This window comes from Crotalus tigris, unplaced genomic scaffold (assembly GCF_016545835.1).
Source record: "Crotalus tigris isolate CLP2741 ecotype Arizona unplaced genomic scaffold, ASM1654583v1 scf7180000017871.4482833, whole genome shotgun sequence".
NCBI classification, from domain to species: domain Eukaryota; kingdom Metazoa; phylum Chordata; class Lepidosauria; order Squamata; family Viperidae; genus Crotalus; species Crotalus tigris.
In genome coordinates, this window is record NW_024096690.1 from 4,240,266 (window position 1) to 4,257,231 (window position 16,966).

The 16,966-nt window shown below is 36.3% G+C and overlaps 1 protein-coding gene across 8 annotated transcripts in view; it reads left to right on the plus strand.

Moving 5' to 3' along the window:
* Positions 1 to 16,966, plus strand: part of TGFBR2 (transforming growth factor beta receptor 2) — a 60,422-nt gene that overhangs the window by 31,321 nt on the left and 12,135 nt on the right. For all 8 annotated transcript variants that reach the window (XM_039343749.1, XM_039343755.1, XM_039343756.1 and 5 more), the window contains 2 exons: positions 14,877 to 15,676; positions 16,076 to 16,217. In XM_039343749.1, the coding sequence (XP_039199683.1) occupies positions 14,877 to 15,676; positions 16,076 to 16,217 (942 nt within the window). The remainder of the gene's footprint in view (positions 1 to 14,876; positions 15,677 to 16,075; positions 16,218 to 16,966) is intronic.

Here is a 16,966-nt window from a genome sequence, read left to right on the forward strand (position 1 = left end):
AACAATTATATTTCTTGTATGATAAATATACATGTTGTCTGATAGGAAGTTCTATTTTGAAAATATTGGATGGCAATTTAGCATTCAAATAGTACTTGAAAAATGTAAGTATTTTTTAAAAATTTGCATTTAGAAGGTGGACATCTAAAGAGTTATAACCCAAATAACTAAGCAAACAACAAAATTATTTTCTTAAGCAACTCTGTCTTTTCTTAACTAAATCAGTTGTGCTCCTTGATTATTTGGCAGTTCGTAGAACTGAGCAGATGTATTTCACTTGCATCTGTTTCCTTATTATGAAATCATTGCACATCTTTAACTTTATGTTATTTCATATGTGTAAAATCCCAAATATTGTATAATTGGTAAACACAAGTTTAGACTGTGAGAGCAGGAAAAAAGTGATAAAGTACAGGTAGTCCTCGACTTACAACAGTTTGCTTAGTGACTGTTCAAAGTTATAACTTATTACCATTTTCCACACTTATGACCATTGCAGCATCCCCAGGGTCATGTGATTTATATTCGGATGCTTGGCAACTGATTCATATTTATGATGGTCAGTGTGTCCCAGGTCATGTGATCCCCTTTTGCAACCTTCTGACAAGCAAAGTCAGTGGGGAAACCAGATTCACTTAACAACCATGTTACTAATTTAATAACTGCAATGTTTCAGTTAACAAATGTGGCAAGAAAAGTCATAAAATGGGGCAAAACTCATTTAACAAATTTATCACCCCTTCTCCTTTTATATCCTCTTCTCTCCCCCTCCTTCTTTTATATGCAGCCCCCCTCCTTCTGTTAATGCAGCCTAGCACTGTGTTGGCCTTTTTAGCAGTGTGCTGCAGCTGCCAAAAAGGCCAACACAGTGCTAGGCTGCATTAATAGAGGGATAGAATCAAGATCACGTGTTAAGTATTAATACCACTTTACAATGCCTTGGTAAGGCCACACTTGAAATACTGCATCCAGTTTTGGTCACCGCGATGTAAAAAAGATGTTGAGATTCTAGAAAGAGTACAGAGAAGAGCAACGAAGGTGATTAGAGGACTGGAGGCTAAAGCATATAAGGAACGGCTGCTAGAATTGGGTATGTCTAGTTTAATGAAGAGAAGGACGAGGGGGGACATGATAGCAGTATTCCAATATCTCAGGTGCTGCCACAAAGAAGAGGGAGTCAAGCTATTTTCCAAAGTGCGTGAAGGCAGGACAAGAAGCAACGGATGGAAACTAATCAAGGAAAGAAACAACCTAGAACTAAAGAGAAACTTCCTGACAGAACAATTAACCAGTGGAACAACCTTGCTTCCAGAAGCGATGAATGCTCCAACACTGGAAGTTTTTAAGACTGGACAGCCATTTGTCCAAAATGGTATAGGGTTTCCTACCTGAGCAGGGGTTTGGACTAGATGACCTCCAAGGTCCCTTCCAACTTTATTATTAGTACTAGTATTATTATATCGTCTCCTCTCCGGCCTCCTCCTTTTATATCAGGGGTGTCAAACTTGATTTCATTGAGGGCTGCATCAGCATTGTGGTTACTGTTGAGGGGTCGGTGTGTGTTGCCAACTCAATGTCACTCAGGTCAGGGGGTGCCCATAGGGTAGAATCTAGGGGTCTCTGGTGGAGGGGTGTATGAATGGGGTGGGTGCCGGGGCATGGTCCACTGGAGGAGCCTCGCCATCCCTCTTGGGCTGTGCAGGGGCTCCTGGACGGTGGTGCGGGCTGCCCAGAGCCCTGGACAGCAGAGGGCAAGCACCCAGCCCAGTTGTCGAGCTTCTGCAGCACCAGGACTCTGCAGTCAATTCAGTCCAGCTCCATTTCCCCAAGGGGGCATCCAGCTGTGTTTACCTCCTCCTCAAGGCTGTTGCTGCTGTCCTCGCTCTCCTTGGCTAGATTACTCATGCTGGTGCAGGAGGGCAAAGTTCATGGATCAGAGGAGGCCCACTCCCTCTCCATGTGAGGAAACTCAGCTTTGTAACCAAATCATCCTTAGTGGTAGGATGGGAGACCACCAGGATAGCCCAGGAGGATAGGGCAAGGGGCTGGCGAAAGGGCAGAAGGGCTGCTGTTGGCCAAGTGCTAAGGCAGGACTTCTCTCAGACCCTCCCTGCCCCTCATTCCAATCTTCCTTCCTTCCTTCCTTCCTTCCTTCCTTCCTTCCTTCCTTCCTTCCTTCCTTCCTTCCTTCCTTCCTTCCTTCCTTCCTTCCTTCCTTCCTTCCTTCACAAAAGCCCTTTCTCTCTCTCTCATGCATATATCTCTCCAAATCCTTCTCATTCTCATGCTCATGTCTGTCCAAAAGCCTTCCCATTCTCATGCACACATCTCTCCAAAGCCTTCCCAATCTCACACACACATCTGTCCAAAGCCTTCCCATTTTCACGCACAAGTCTCTCCAAAAGCCTTCCCTCTCTTTCTCATGCACACACACCTCCCCAAAAGCCTTTTCTCCCTTCTGACTCTTTCTCTGGCATCTTTTTTCCCCCCTCTCCCTGTCCTGCCAAAACTGCCTCCTTTTATAGCCTCTCCTATCTCCGCCCCTTCCTTCTTTCTCTTCCCAGTGAGCCAGAAGTGTCTCAGCCCAGCCACCCCACAGTTCCTCCCTCACAGCAAGTCCTGCACTGTGCCACTTTGGCTTGTTCCCTCCTCCTTTACATTTGGCTAGGCTGGCAGGGTCACGTACTACCTACCAGGTGCCAGTCCTGTGTTAAAGGGCCTTTATATTTTCCTGTCTTCTGGATTTAATAATATTTCAATATTTACAATCAATAACTAATTGCACTCATATAGTCACCACACCTTGCCATGCCTTTCTCTTTCACTTATATTACCATGTACCCTCCCCAATTCTTATTGTGCATCGTTCACATTCTCACTACTCCCATACACCCCCTTAACCTCACTGCACTTTACTCACACTCCCACCTTGGCTGTCATCATGCCTCCCTCACTCCCTTGCATATCTATGGTCACCTTTCCAAACCTTGCTGTTCCTCCCTCCATGTGCACCCTTTCCAACCCATGCCACATCTCCTTGCATACCCTCCCAATTGCCAGCAGCCATTTACCTGCTTACCAGCCTGCTTATGACTTACTTACCACTTCTCTGATGTGGTTTTGGGAAGTTGTTAGGCAACAGCCTTGGGAGTCGGTAAATGATCGCAACTGGGACTGCAGAAATTACCTTTGTTAAATGATGTGATTGTACTTTATATAAACAGATTGTGTAGGAACAGAAATTTCAGTCATTGTGAGTCAAGGATTACTTGTAGAATATTACAATCATAGTTTTCCAAAATTGGTGCCAGTTTTTGCCTAGGAGAATGATCTATTTACTTTTTATTTTAACATGTTAAGTTAAAACTTACATAACAGGCATTTCTTTTGCATACCATAATTTTTCCACTTTGTTCTGTATGTATGAGAAAAAATGAATTATTGTTAATATTCTTAATAACATTTCATATAGCTTCAAGATAACTCTGTGTCTCTTAATTAATAGTGATTTTAATAATATTGTAGTAATAAAGGATCTGCATTCCAAAGAATCCACATCACTGTAGAATTTTGGATGACTTTTTATAAATATTTCATTGTACTTCTTACGCCTTAAGCTGTTGGAGATAATACAGTTGGCATGCTAGAGTTATTTCCTGCTTCATTGCTTAAAAGTTAACGACAGAAGGAATCAAAAGTTTTGGCCTTAATTTCTAGTAAGAGTTTTTTGTTCTACAAAAATGCCAAAGAACTGATAGTGCTATTCTAGAGTGATAATCTGTATAACTTTTCTGTAAGGCTTAATACAGTTTTAATGAAAAAAAATACTTTTAAAGAGTCTCATTTGGGTCCGTAAAAATATACTTCTGTAGTGTTTAAGATGAAACTTAGGTTAATAGAAATAAACTCTAGTCGTCAGGCATGGACAGGCTTGTTAAGTAACGGATAAATGGTTAGATAAGGGCAACAACCAGACATCTAAGCAACTGGAATCTAGAATCTTGATTTTAAAAAGGCCTCTTAAAGCACTATTAGCTCATCATAGCTCCAGCTATTTGTCATTAGAAACTGTGTCGTGCTATTCTGCTGTTGAGTAAGGCTTTATTTGTGAAAACTTATTAAAATTTACAAAATGGCAGATTTTTTTTTTTGCTATGAATTGAATTCATTCTTCCTTCACTAAGGAAAAAAGAATAGAAGCCAGCATTCTACCTCCTCACTGTCTCCTTTTATTAGAAAAATTTAAAAATATTTTTCCAAATTTAGAATCCAGGAGACTGTTAGGAATACATTCAGCTAAAATCCAAAGGTTCCTTTTGTAACATTTACATTCCATACACAGTTGATACATCATCATTTGGTTTTTATTGTTGTGGATTAGTATTCTTTTAAATGAAAATAAACCCCTTTGCCTTGCTTGCCTGCTTAGCTCTGGCAGGAAGACAAATTATTTTTACAGTATCAGACATGTGGTTTCCTGTCTGTGTTTAACACTGAACAGAACATCATGGCCAGCTGATCCAGTGTTCCCCAGACAACTAGAGAATATCCTGCAATAATTTTGTCTGTTGGACTGTCATCCATATGTACCCTTGTCCCACCCATTGCAGATGCCTGCTGCTGTTTGCTTAGTGAGGGCAGATTGTCTTGTGTGTTTATATAGATATTTTTCTTGCCCTATTTAAGTCAGATAAAAGTGGTCCATTTGTTTCAGTTATAGCCTACAGAAATCAGTGAAGGGCCTTGCACAAATGAATGTTACATCGAAGTCCTTGATTTGCTATCAGTTTAAAATGCTCAGCTGTTGAGGATATATTGAATCCTGATTTATGAATGAATATCCAAAAGATTTATTTGTTTGGGGTTAAAGAAAATAATTATGAATCAGACAACAGGATATAATTTTAAAGAGGCTAGACACTGGCTTCTAATAAGGAATGTTTAGCTACAGACAATTTAGTTTAAAGAACTGTCATCCTTAACATTTTGGAAGTCAACTTTGTTAAACTTAGTATCTAAAAGCATTTTTCTCCCCATTTTAATATGATTGGTCAGTAATGCCAGTTATTGAGAATCCCCACAGAGGTTTCATTTAAAACTACTTAAAATTGATATAATGAAGCCTAAAGTCCTGATCTCGTGTAGATTTTTATTTTTCAACTGGCATATATTTGGGTAGGTGAGGAAACAATGTATCTGAGTTTGTAACTAAACAAACTGACCAGACCTATTTGAAAATCCAATTTTTTGAATATTTTTTTTGATGCAGAGAGAGTCACTTGCACAATCACTTGAGACAGGGTGGGTCTTTGTGATGCTTACAGGGACTGGATTTGAAAATGAGAGGCATGAGATAGTTAGGTTATGGATTACATTTACCAAATAAAATTGGAGAAGCTGGCAGGCACAAACTAGAACTTTGGCATTTTGTTGGGAAAATGCCTAAAAGCAAAATACCCTGCCAATGTATTTTCACTCAACTCTTTATGTAACTTTGTACCACAAGAAAACAGGTTCCATTTGGAATAAGAAAACATTCATTTCCATTTTTTTAAAAAAATGATCAAAAGTGTAGGGAATATGTATGATCAAAATAAAAGGTATTTCTATAGACATAACCAGATCATTATTCCCAAGGACATCACTTTTAAAAAATGTATGTCTCTGTTTTTCATATATTTTTAGCTAAATTAGTAGATCCTTTTATTCAATAAGATCATCCCCTGACAAAAATTAAGACATTGTGAATTAAAGATAATCACTATAGAATTTTATGGAATGGCATAGATCAGATCTGGGCATTTTATGACCCGGAGCCACATCTGGCCAGTGGGCTGTCTCTATCTGGCCCTCATCAAAGGCGGCAGTGGGGAGACGGCATGGGGGGCATCAATGGGGGGGCAGTCGTAGTTTCTCATATAGTTCATTGAGAAAATTAATTGCCCACCCCTGGCATAGATGGATTATTATTGTAGAAGTACTGTAGTTTTAAGTATTGAATTTTTTTTAATTGTGTATATTTTAAATATATTTACACTGTAAATATCTATTTCAAAGATGATTTTTCAGGAAAAGAGTGTTTGTCAGGGAAAGGTATCAGTAAAGATTATAATAACCAAATCTAAAGATTACCTTTTATTCTTGCACAATTTTATTTTCTATTTTTCTAAAGTAAACATATGTCTCTGTTTCTTACCAATTGTGATTGGGAACAAATGTAGCAGTTACTAATAATGTAGTGAATAATAATGAAAAAAATCCTAGTAATATCAGTGAAGTGTTTCTTTAATATTTAATGAAAACCACATTATTGACACTTAGGGGGGGACTTTTCATAATATTAGTAACTGCTTTATGTACTGGTTTATGATTTAAGAATCTCCCTGAGATCTTCAGGGATTCCTTTCTAAATGAGTTAGACATTCTTTATCTGTGAGACTATTGATTCAAAAAAAGAACAAATGGCAAGGCAGCTCTAGGTCTAATGGGTTTAACTTTTAGATGGATGTATTTTTTGTTGAATGTTAGTATGAATATTTCATGATAACAGCAATTTGGCAATGAAGTCAATGACCTCAACATTTTTCATGGAGAAGGTCTTCAAATAGATAGTTGGGAATGCTCTAACTCTGAACTTTCTACATCATTCAAGCGATGTGACTAAATGATCTATAAAACTGCTTCCTCCAGTTTTATTGTTTATGAAATTTTCTTATGGCCCTGTCCTTCCAGTTATAACCAGTGGTGGTGCTGGTTTTAATGGTCAATAATCAGCATGCTGTCTGAGATTATATCCTCTGTATGTTTTGCTCCTAGTACAACTGAAAGTGAAAGATTGGGATAAGGCTACCTTAGAGTACAAACAAATCAAAACAAACTAGAGAATTATTTATTAATTAGCAGCATAAAAATAAATTTGAATATAATTACAGGCCAATCATGTTTAACATTTTATCCCCAGTACCCACACTTGAAAACTAAACCAGGCTTTTAAAGATCAAACTGACAGCATTGATAAATCTTACACTGATTAAATTTCATTTTATCTTTCTGGAACTACCCACAATTTAGCTTGGTGATCCCTAAGTTCTAGTAATTTAAAAATAGCTCCATTTCTCTAAGCTATGCATTATTTTTTTTTACATATCTCTTATATTCCCTGTCACTCACTTTTTCCCCCCTAACCTAAACTTAAATATATTGGAACTCTTCTCTTACAGCTGTTATATAGAGTTCCTGAAATATTTTTTATTATTATTTTCTGAATTCTTTCAGATTAACATTATATTTTGGTGCTGTGTACCCAATATTCTGTTGCCCTTACCACACAGTCATGTGTAGGCATTAAAATACTGTTCATTTTCAATTTATACCTCTTTTATCGGACACTCAAAATTTTCATTTAATTATATAGAAAAAAAAATCTTAAATCTAATCAACATTGAGAGTCCAGATTCTTATATTGTATATACTTCGTAAGATGTTTATTTGTTTGCTTCAATATTTATTAGTACATTTATTTATTTTGAAATTAGGGTAATAAAATAAATTTTAATAATGAGAAATATTCAGTTTGTTTTAAGAAAATGTCAGTACTTAGTCATTTCATTTATATATATATATTATTGAAAAGTTTTATAAAAATTACAATATACCACCCTAAAACCGACCCACCCTAACCCCCCTCTCCCTCCCCCACTTCCCAGAGCTGAGTACAGGGTTACAAATATAATAATCAAACTCTAACTAACATTAACCAACTATATAAATAATCAAGTCCATAATGCGCTTTAACTCTCCTTTAAGATAAGTATAAACAAATTAAAAATAAACATAATAATATAAACAAGTCGATATTATTAAACAATATAATATCCAAATTGTTAAACAATACTAATACTAAAAATAATAATAAAACTAATAAAAATTCAACTATAATAAACTATTAATAATAATAATACTCTAAAATTTACTCATAAACTAAATGGAACTTTTTAGTCCCATATTTATTCTGAATATAATCTATCCATCTTCTCCAAACCGAAATGTATCTTTCTTGTGAATGATCCTTCAACTAAGCAGAAATTTTCGCCATTTCTGCTAAATTTGACACTTTAAGCGTCCATTCTTCTATAGTAGGCAAACAGTCCTTCTTCCAATATTGCCCTACCAATAACCTTGCAGCTGTTATCAAATTCGACATCAAATTAATTTCTTTAGCATCACAATCTACAATAACACCCAATAAAAATAATTGTGGAGTAAATTTTAATAATGAGAAATATTCAGTCTGTTTTAAGAAAATGTCAGTACTTAGTCATTTCGTTTATATTTTTAGCATGAGCACAAAATCTTCACATTTCCTTTGCATTATATACTTAGAGTTTTGGGTTACCTTAGTTTTTCTACATAAAGAATAATATGGACATAATTCATTTGTGATTTCTAGTGTACCTTCTGAATTGATTCAGTCATAAGAAGATAAAGCACGTACATTTTATGAATGTGTAAAGTCCTAATTATCTACAGTTTCATTGTATATTGATTTTTCACACATACAAAATGATTTTTATATATGGTGCTGAATGCTAGTGCAATTGCCTAAACATAATTGGCCAAATGCTCTATCCATTTGAAGCTGTTGAGCCAATTAATTAAATAAGATACTAGATTTGCTATAATTTGAGCCAATTAATTAAATAAGACACTAGATTTGCTATAATTTTGAAGAATGCACTTCATTTCCGTAATAGCATAATATTTTTCTTTATTAGTTAATATAAACTTTTGAAACAGCAAATGTGAGCTCATTTAAGGATTAAAAGCTTATAAGGATACAGAAAGGTAAACACAAAGAAAGCATTTCAAAAGCACAATGCAAAAGGAAAGGAATTTAAATAATTTCCTGTGCAGTGGCTTATATAGTTTTAGAGGCCAGCTTTAGATTTTAATTTAACCTGTCCAAATAAATAATAGTAAGAAGAGAAAAATGGTATGTTCAGATGAAAACAATACATGCATATTAGCATAAGTAGTAGTGTCTTCATGAATAATAGAATAGTGCAGAATGGAAAGCATTTGAGAGATTAATATGAATATAGTGAAATGAAAACACATTGAGAAATGAGTAAACTGAGAGACTTCCGGGTGAGGAATGGCATCTCCGATGAGTAGAGATTTGGCAGCCACAACTGAAGGACTGGCAGATAGACTGGTCCCACAGAATTTATCTTCATAAGAGATCATTTGTGCTCTGGACTGCTACAATTCACAATGAGACTTCAGAATAGCAGTATCCATGGATTAATAAATCTTATCTGCTTAATGCTTAAACCTTATTCTTAAGTATGCGCAGTGCTTTTTTTCTAAAAAAAAAAAAAGGTGCCAGAACTCTCACACGTCATACAACCCGCCTTGCCTACCCTACAAGGTTCCATCCAAAAAAGGTGTCAGAACTCCATTCTGGGCGTTCTATGAGAAAAAAAGCCATGAGTATGCATATTAGAACTGTTTAGTCTTTAAAAAAATATTTTTGAGCTTGAAGGAGTATAAATGTAAAGTCTATAGCAGGGGTCTTCAAACTTGGCCCTTTTATTTATTTATTTTTTTTAACAAGTTTTATTAATTTTCCAGTTTTACATTCAAGTATTTAGGAAGAGTGTGGTGATTGGGCAATCAATAGTCCAATAGCAAGCTCTTTTGTACATGTCTCAGGTTGCATCATTAAAAATTCCCTCTCTATTTCCCTTGATTATTATATCATATTCAAATTCATACATTCCTAATTATAATTCAATCAAGATATTTATCAATATATTTTAACTTATACATATCCGTGTCCTGTTTTTAATTTTTACCCAATTTCAATAACAGTGTTTCAATTTAGCCTGTAGTATCCATAATATTCAGATTTCGGGTAACCCAAATTTCCCTTATTTCATTAAAAATAGTTATCATATCTAAAATACATATATTGTTTACTTAAATACATTCTTACTTTATTTCACAAATATATTCTATTTCTCATCCTGGTACCTCATCACTTACTAATAAAGTATCCTTTATTGTCTCAATCCAACTTCCATATTATAATTCAAAACTATATTCTAATGGCTAGTTTTTATTTCCCTTATAAATCTAAGTCCTAAATATTAAATCAATTAATATCTTTTAAAATCTCCTTAGCCCATTAAGTAAGATTTTAGGCTCTTCTATTATAAATCAAAAAGAAAAAGAAATCCCATTTTTTAAGTCTAACTCTAGCTTTCTTTTTGTGCCAAGCAGGCTTCCATACCAGTGCCTCTAAATCCACAAGTGGCTCTCCCTTCATTCCTACACTTGTTATTTGAAGCAAGGGAGACCATCCGGTTATCAATTTTTCAAAGGAACTGGCCCCTTTATAATCACTAAATTGTTGCCCTAATAGTTCAAATCTCCATGTTTGCTTTAGAATATTTGTCGTCAGTTCAGTCTGGTCTTCTTCTTCCGGTTTCATCTGGCTTGAGTAAGAGGTCATGTCCAATGTTGTGATTGTTGTTGGATTGTCTAGGTTATCTAAGTTCTTGATATATTGTATTTGTTTCATCTTAGTGTTGCTTTCTTCGGTTTCTGTTATTTTTTGAATTGCAGATTCTTTAGTTGAACTCAAGGTTTCACTATCAAAGTTATCAGTAGATTGTTCTTGTTGTTCTTTAAAGTCCTCTTTGAGGATTTTAATTTGTTCCTCTTCTGTTGCTTTTTGGGTTGTAAGTTCATCAGCTGAAATTTGGGCTTCATTTTGTAAATTTTAGGTAACAAATTTGTCTTTCAATCTGGAATTCATTAGCTCAGGACCTTCAAGGATTTTTTCAAGTATAAGTTTATAGTTAAGTTATGGGTAGTATTTTTTCAAGTATAAGTTTATAGTTAAGTTGTGGGTAGTATTCCTCCATTTCTATGGTGTTTACAGATAGTCCTTTAGTGGAGACAATTTTTGATAAGAGTCAGTGAGTGTCCACCTCCACTGTTCCTAGAAGTTGTTTTCACCATCCAGCTGTTTCAAATTCTTATCTTTTTTAGATAGTACCAAGGAGAAATCTAGACAGTAAGCAGATCTCACAGTCAAAGAAATTCACTTGCTATACCAGGCTTCGCCACAGTTGTCCCTGATATCATGTAAAATCTTTTTCCAAACTCAAGTTAGGCTTTTATCCGGTTTTTAAAAAAAAATTTCTTTCCAACTTAACAAATAGATACGGTAATAGGTCCCCGTAGAGATAGGAACTTTTTGGGACCCCAAATATCCAAAAAGTGCAAGTCCAATTATTTAGTTGTTTAGTGTAGTTGTCCTTTTCTTTTCGAAGCTTTAATTTTCCAAAGTAGGCAGACGCTGCCATGTTAAAAGGGGGGAAGAAATTTCAAAACGCTTTTACAGGAAGATAGTTGGGATACAAGAAAGGTAAGGTAAGGTCTCACCCAGTTCCTCCTCAGTGCTTTCGTTGTGCTTGTAGTGATTTTGGCTTTCGGCTGGTACGGCTTAGTGATCAGCCATGTTGATGGCCGATCTTTTCTCCATCAGTCCAAAGGAGCTGCCTTGGATCAAATGGAAGAGCTGCCGCCCTTCTGCGATCTGTTGAGGGTCATCCTCATGGTCGTCACCCCTGCAGGGCAACTTTCGACCCTTTTCAGGGTCTCCCGATGAAGGAAAACTGGACAGCAGAGAGAGCACTTCCCCTGAACGTCCACTGCCACTGCAGTCGCAAACCGGAAGCCAAACTTAGCCCTTTTATGACTTGTGGACTTCAACTCCAGAATTCCTCAGCCAGACTCTAGAGTAACTTAAAGTTGGAGTTGTGAATGGAAAAATCATGCACTGCAGCTCTGATGTGTTCATTAAAGTTGCTTGGATTTTTAAAGAGGCCTTTTTGTTGTAGGTTCAAATAAAGTGTTTCTTCAGAATAGACAACAAAGTAACACAGTGCCCCAATTCTAAGTAGTCGATCATTTTAAGTCTCTCTCATCCTAGTCCAAAATTTAGTAACACAATAGCTTACTAACAATTCAGCAAATCAGCAACAGCCAAACCCTACTAGCTTTTAATGAAGCTAAAAACCCAATAGTATTTTCAAATCTTGGGTCCCAGCCATGTTTTCTGAAACCCTAATTAAACCCATAGACTTTATACTCGTCAGCATTATACTATTAACTTATAAACCCACTCAAATGCTTAAATAGTTTCGGACACTTAACTTTGTTCTGCCTTGTTTGCAAACCAAAACAGCTTCCTATTCTAGCCTTCACTTTGTCTAAGATCTCCTCTTAAAGTGACAATTGAGTTTTTAAGTACATTTTTAAAGCAATACATTGAGATAAATATCTACTCTGTATTATGAATGTGTACTGCATAAATAGTAGATGTGTAAATAGGATCCATTGCTGAAAGAGAAAGGGAAAAGACTGCTGTTGGCAAGGAGACTCTTTCATTTGAACTTTAAGTGGTGTCTGAAATTATCTATCACAGTTGGACAGCAAACAATTCTTGAGAAATATGCAGCAGACTAAGTATTGAGACCAATCTGCTGCTTGACAAATGAAGAGTTATCAAGCAGATGGCATGCTGGAATCTCTTGCAGGTCAATTTATATCATTGAAGTATTCTGTTGAGAACCCATGCAAAATGCATTGATGTTGTCTCCAGTCCATTAGCATTCCCCTTTTTCAAGTAACAATCAGTAGGTTTCAGAATATCCCAGGAGGATATGGTAGATCTTATTAAATCTACAACCTCATAGATTATAAATGTTTCAACATTGTTTTATGGGAACTTTTACATATCAGCTCTAGTCTATTTTATACCCTTTGGCATCCTTCTTTCTCTGTTCCTAATGGAATTTTCTCTAATTTATTCCATCACCTGTCAGTGTTTTCTATTATCCCTGTTTTAGCTGTTTGGTATTTTGTAGCTTCTTCTCTTCATCTGAGAATTCTGGCTGTAGGGAAGACAAAGTAGATCTGCAACAAAAAGCTGTATTATGGAATGCTCCTATTTTAAGATTCCAGTCAATGTCCAGAACAAAATCCTCCCTTTGTTATTTATTTTTAAGAATGCTTCATTCAGAACAGCCAAGCTGTATTTTCAACAGGTAAGCATATTCAGCAACTGAGCAACCATTTTTGCACAAGGAAAATATCTTTTGGATGGGAATAGAAAACAGAGAATGCTGCTTAATGATTCATTCAAAAAACCGTAATGTGTATATGTGTGGGTGGGGGGATATCTGCAGTATCTGCATTGTGTTTCTGGGATAGATAACCACCCCTCCATGTCTCTGTTTTGCTTATACATAAGAATGAGGCAAAACTTGTTTGCTATGGCACAACATTGCTCTCTGTATTTTGATGAAAACCTCTGATCCTATAGATGCTCTGCACTCACATGTTTTATATTATCCAAGAACAATAATGCTACCCAGCCAATTACAATATTCATGAAATCCATACATGTGAGACTTCTAGAAGTCCACCCAATAGAAAAATAAGAAAACAGTTAAGTTGGCTCTATTCCATGGGTTTCAAACCTGCCGCGTCACTTGACATGTGACATATCGCAACTTTTTTTCCATTGCCGGAGCTGGGGGTAGGCGCAGTCTCCATATGATGTAACCGGCCCATGCACCGACAGTTTGACACCTCTGCTCTATTCCTCACAAAGGAAAAACATATTGTCCTGTAGGAAAAAAAAGCTGATTGAACTTGAATATAAAATGTAGTCTGCCTATCAGGAGCAAGGAAAATAGATTGCTCAATTTATTTTCTTTTACATCTGGAACTGGCATCATCAAGGAGGGGCATGCTCCTGGTTCCTTTTCTTAGAAAGTTGTCATTTGATAGGGCCCAGGAGGAGAGCCTTCTTTGTTGTGGCCCTCATCTTCCACAACATCATCCCCCCAGATACCAGATTTGGCCCAAATCTACTGGCATTTCATAAGGCCTTAAAAACCTGATTTAGTTGAACTTTGGGCTCAATACATTTTGTTCTGTAAGTGTTATTAGCCTTCCAGAGTGATAAATTTAGTATGGGTAGCAGCATAAATTGAATGATGCCGTAAACACCACTGAAGATGTTACCCAGCCTGGTAATGAAACATTCGGAAACCAGCCCTCAAGCTCGGAAAACAAATCTTCATCCTCATTTTACACCCGAGCTACAGAAATTCATCACTATTACAAATTAATAAATAGTCTAAAAAGAAGATCTACTCTTAATTTTATTTTAATCCTTTTGATATTTTTGTGATGGCTTGATTGTATTATAGATTGCTTCAAAAATATTTAATATGAATTTAAAAGAAATTGAATGATTCTTATATGTACATATTTTCAATCATATTGATCTCCTCTGCCCACCAGACAATTTTAATGTATTTTTTATTATTTTTAAAATTATTGTCAAAATAATTTTATGCCAAAATCAATTGGTACAGTCTCAGAATGTGATTACACAAGTTAGCATTCCATTGTGGCTACGAATTCCAATGATATATCGCATTGAAATAGATTCTTATCTAATGTATTGGGGGTTTCATAATAAAATAAAATGTTTCAGGGTAGACAGCTTGCTTTAGTAATCTAACTTCACAATAAAAAAATAACAATGACAGAACTTTAAGCTGCTTCTTTGTAGTTGTCTCATGAAAAAATATCCCAGTTCAGTGCCGAGAGAGAATAACTAGTCAAGATCATCTACCTGGCTTCATGTCTAAGTCAGGCCTAGAATTAGAATGTCCTAGTTTCTAGCTTTCTGCCTTTAACTACAATATATAATTATAAGACTATAATTATGTTAATGACCTTTTTAATTTTGAAGTTTCACCTAATGCTTTAAATATTTTTTCCAGATACCACCTCAAGTACAGAAGTAAAATACGTGATTGCTTTGGTCGCAGTTATATGCCTTGTCCCATTGCTGGTGATTGCCATTGCTGTGATCATTATCTTTTACTTCTACCGTGTTCAGAGGAGGAGGAAACTCAACAAGGCATGGGAGAAAAATGTGAAATCCAGGAAGCACAAAGACTGTAGTGATGTTTGTGCCATTATGCTGGATGATGATCGTTCTGACATCAGTTCTACTTGTGCTAATAATATTAACCATAACACCGAATTGCTGCCTATTGAATTGGACACTTTGGTAGGCAAAGGGCGATTTGCAGAAGTCTATAAGGCTAAACTGAAACAAAACACATCAGAACAGTTTGAAACTGTGGCTGTCAAGATCTTCTCCTATGAAGAATATGCCTCCTGGAAGACTGAGAAAGATATCTTTTCTGACATAAATCTAAAACATGAGAACATCCTACAGTTCCTTACAGCAGAGGAGCGCAAGACAGATCTAGGCAAACAGTACTGGTTGATCACTGCTTTCCATTCAAGAGGCAACTTGCAGGAATATCTCATAAAACACATCATTAGTTGGGAGGATCTCTGGAAACTGGGTGGCTCTTTGGCTCGCGGGATTGCCCACCTTCATAGTGATCACACACCATGTGGCCGGCCCAAGACGCCAATTGTCCACAGAGACTTGAAGAGTTCTAATATCCTGGTAAAGAATGACCTGGCTTGCTGTCTCTGTGACTTTGGATTATCCTTAAAGTTGGATCCTACTCTCTCTGTTGATGACCTGGCTAATAGTGGGCAGGTAAGCTAGTGCATGAGGAGCAATATGGAGAGCTAGAGGATTTTATAAATATTATACCTGTTGAAATGTGATGGATTGACTGTGACTAGAAGCAGGGTTGAATAACTGCATGTCATTCCATGCAATAAAATCTGGACCATCATTTGAAAACAGGGAATAGCAGCTTTACCTCAAAATGCATTAATATCCCCAGTGATGCTTTTTTATGGAGGAAACACTAATCATTACACTTTTAGATATTGCTTAAGTGGAGATTCTTGTGGGCCATGCAGTCATGAAAATTGAATCTATTTCCATCTGCTAACATAACTGACTTTGTTTTTGAAAAAAATATATTTAGTGGTGGTGCTGCTTTTTAAATTCCATTTAAAGCATTTTAACTTTTGTAAATGCTGACAGGTTGGTACAGCAAGATACATGGCTCCTGAAGTCCTGGAATCCAGAATGAACTTGGATAATGTTGAATCCTTTAAGCAGACTGATGTGTATTCCATGGCTTTGGTTCTGTGGGAAATGACATCTCGTTGCAATGGTGTTGGAGGTACGCTAGATCCCATAGATTTAGTATTTTTAAACAGGTGCAATTATAATTCCTTGTCTGTTATGTTTGCAGGAGGTACATTTATTACTAAGTTAAATAGGCTGCAGTGTTGTTCATAGGTGGTCTCCATTTCAGGCAGTTTTAGCACTAGTGAGTTAGCCATCAAGCTATCTTATTTAGCATGTTTGAAACCAAGAGCAGACAGTCTTGCTGGTATAGAGATTAACAAATAAACATCTGCACATATTGTTCATCCTTGTTCTTATCAATCCTAAGCAAAGTCATTGGGGGAGGGGAAATGGAGTCCAGATCATGGGTAGCAGGAAATAAGCTCCTTTGAATGGGTTAATTGGAACATGGGAAATACAGATCCCCTCCCTTCCAGCAGTTCTATTCAAGAAAGCTGGTTTTATCACTGCTGGTTTTGGTGGAAATTTCCTGATTTCTGTGACTCCACAGTTCTCCACAGCAGTACCAGTGCTCATTCCAGAATCATATTTAATTGATCTGAACAGATCGGTTTGTTGAGAGAGATTATATATACAGACCATTAAATACTTTGGACCTTAGTTTATAATGTGTAATTACACCAGGGCTTTTGAATTGTAGCCATAGTCCTTTGGAGCTGTATGATCAGCAAAGAGTTGGATCTAATAATCTTTTTAAATCTGATCACATTTGCATAGACAATGATGATAAAATTTTTGCCTGCTTTGCCTAGGGTAGGGGTAGGCAACTTTGGCTCTTCT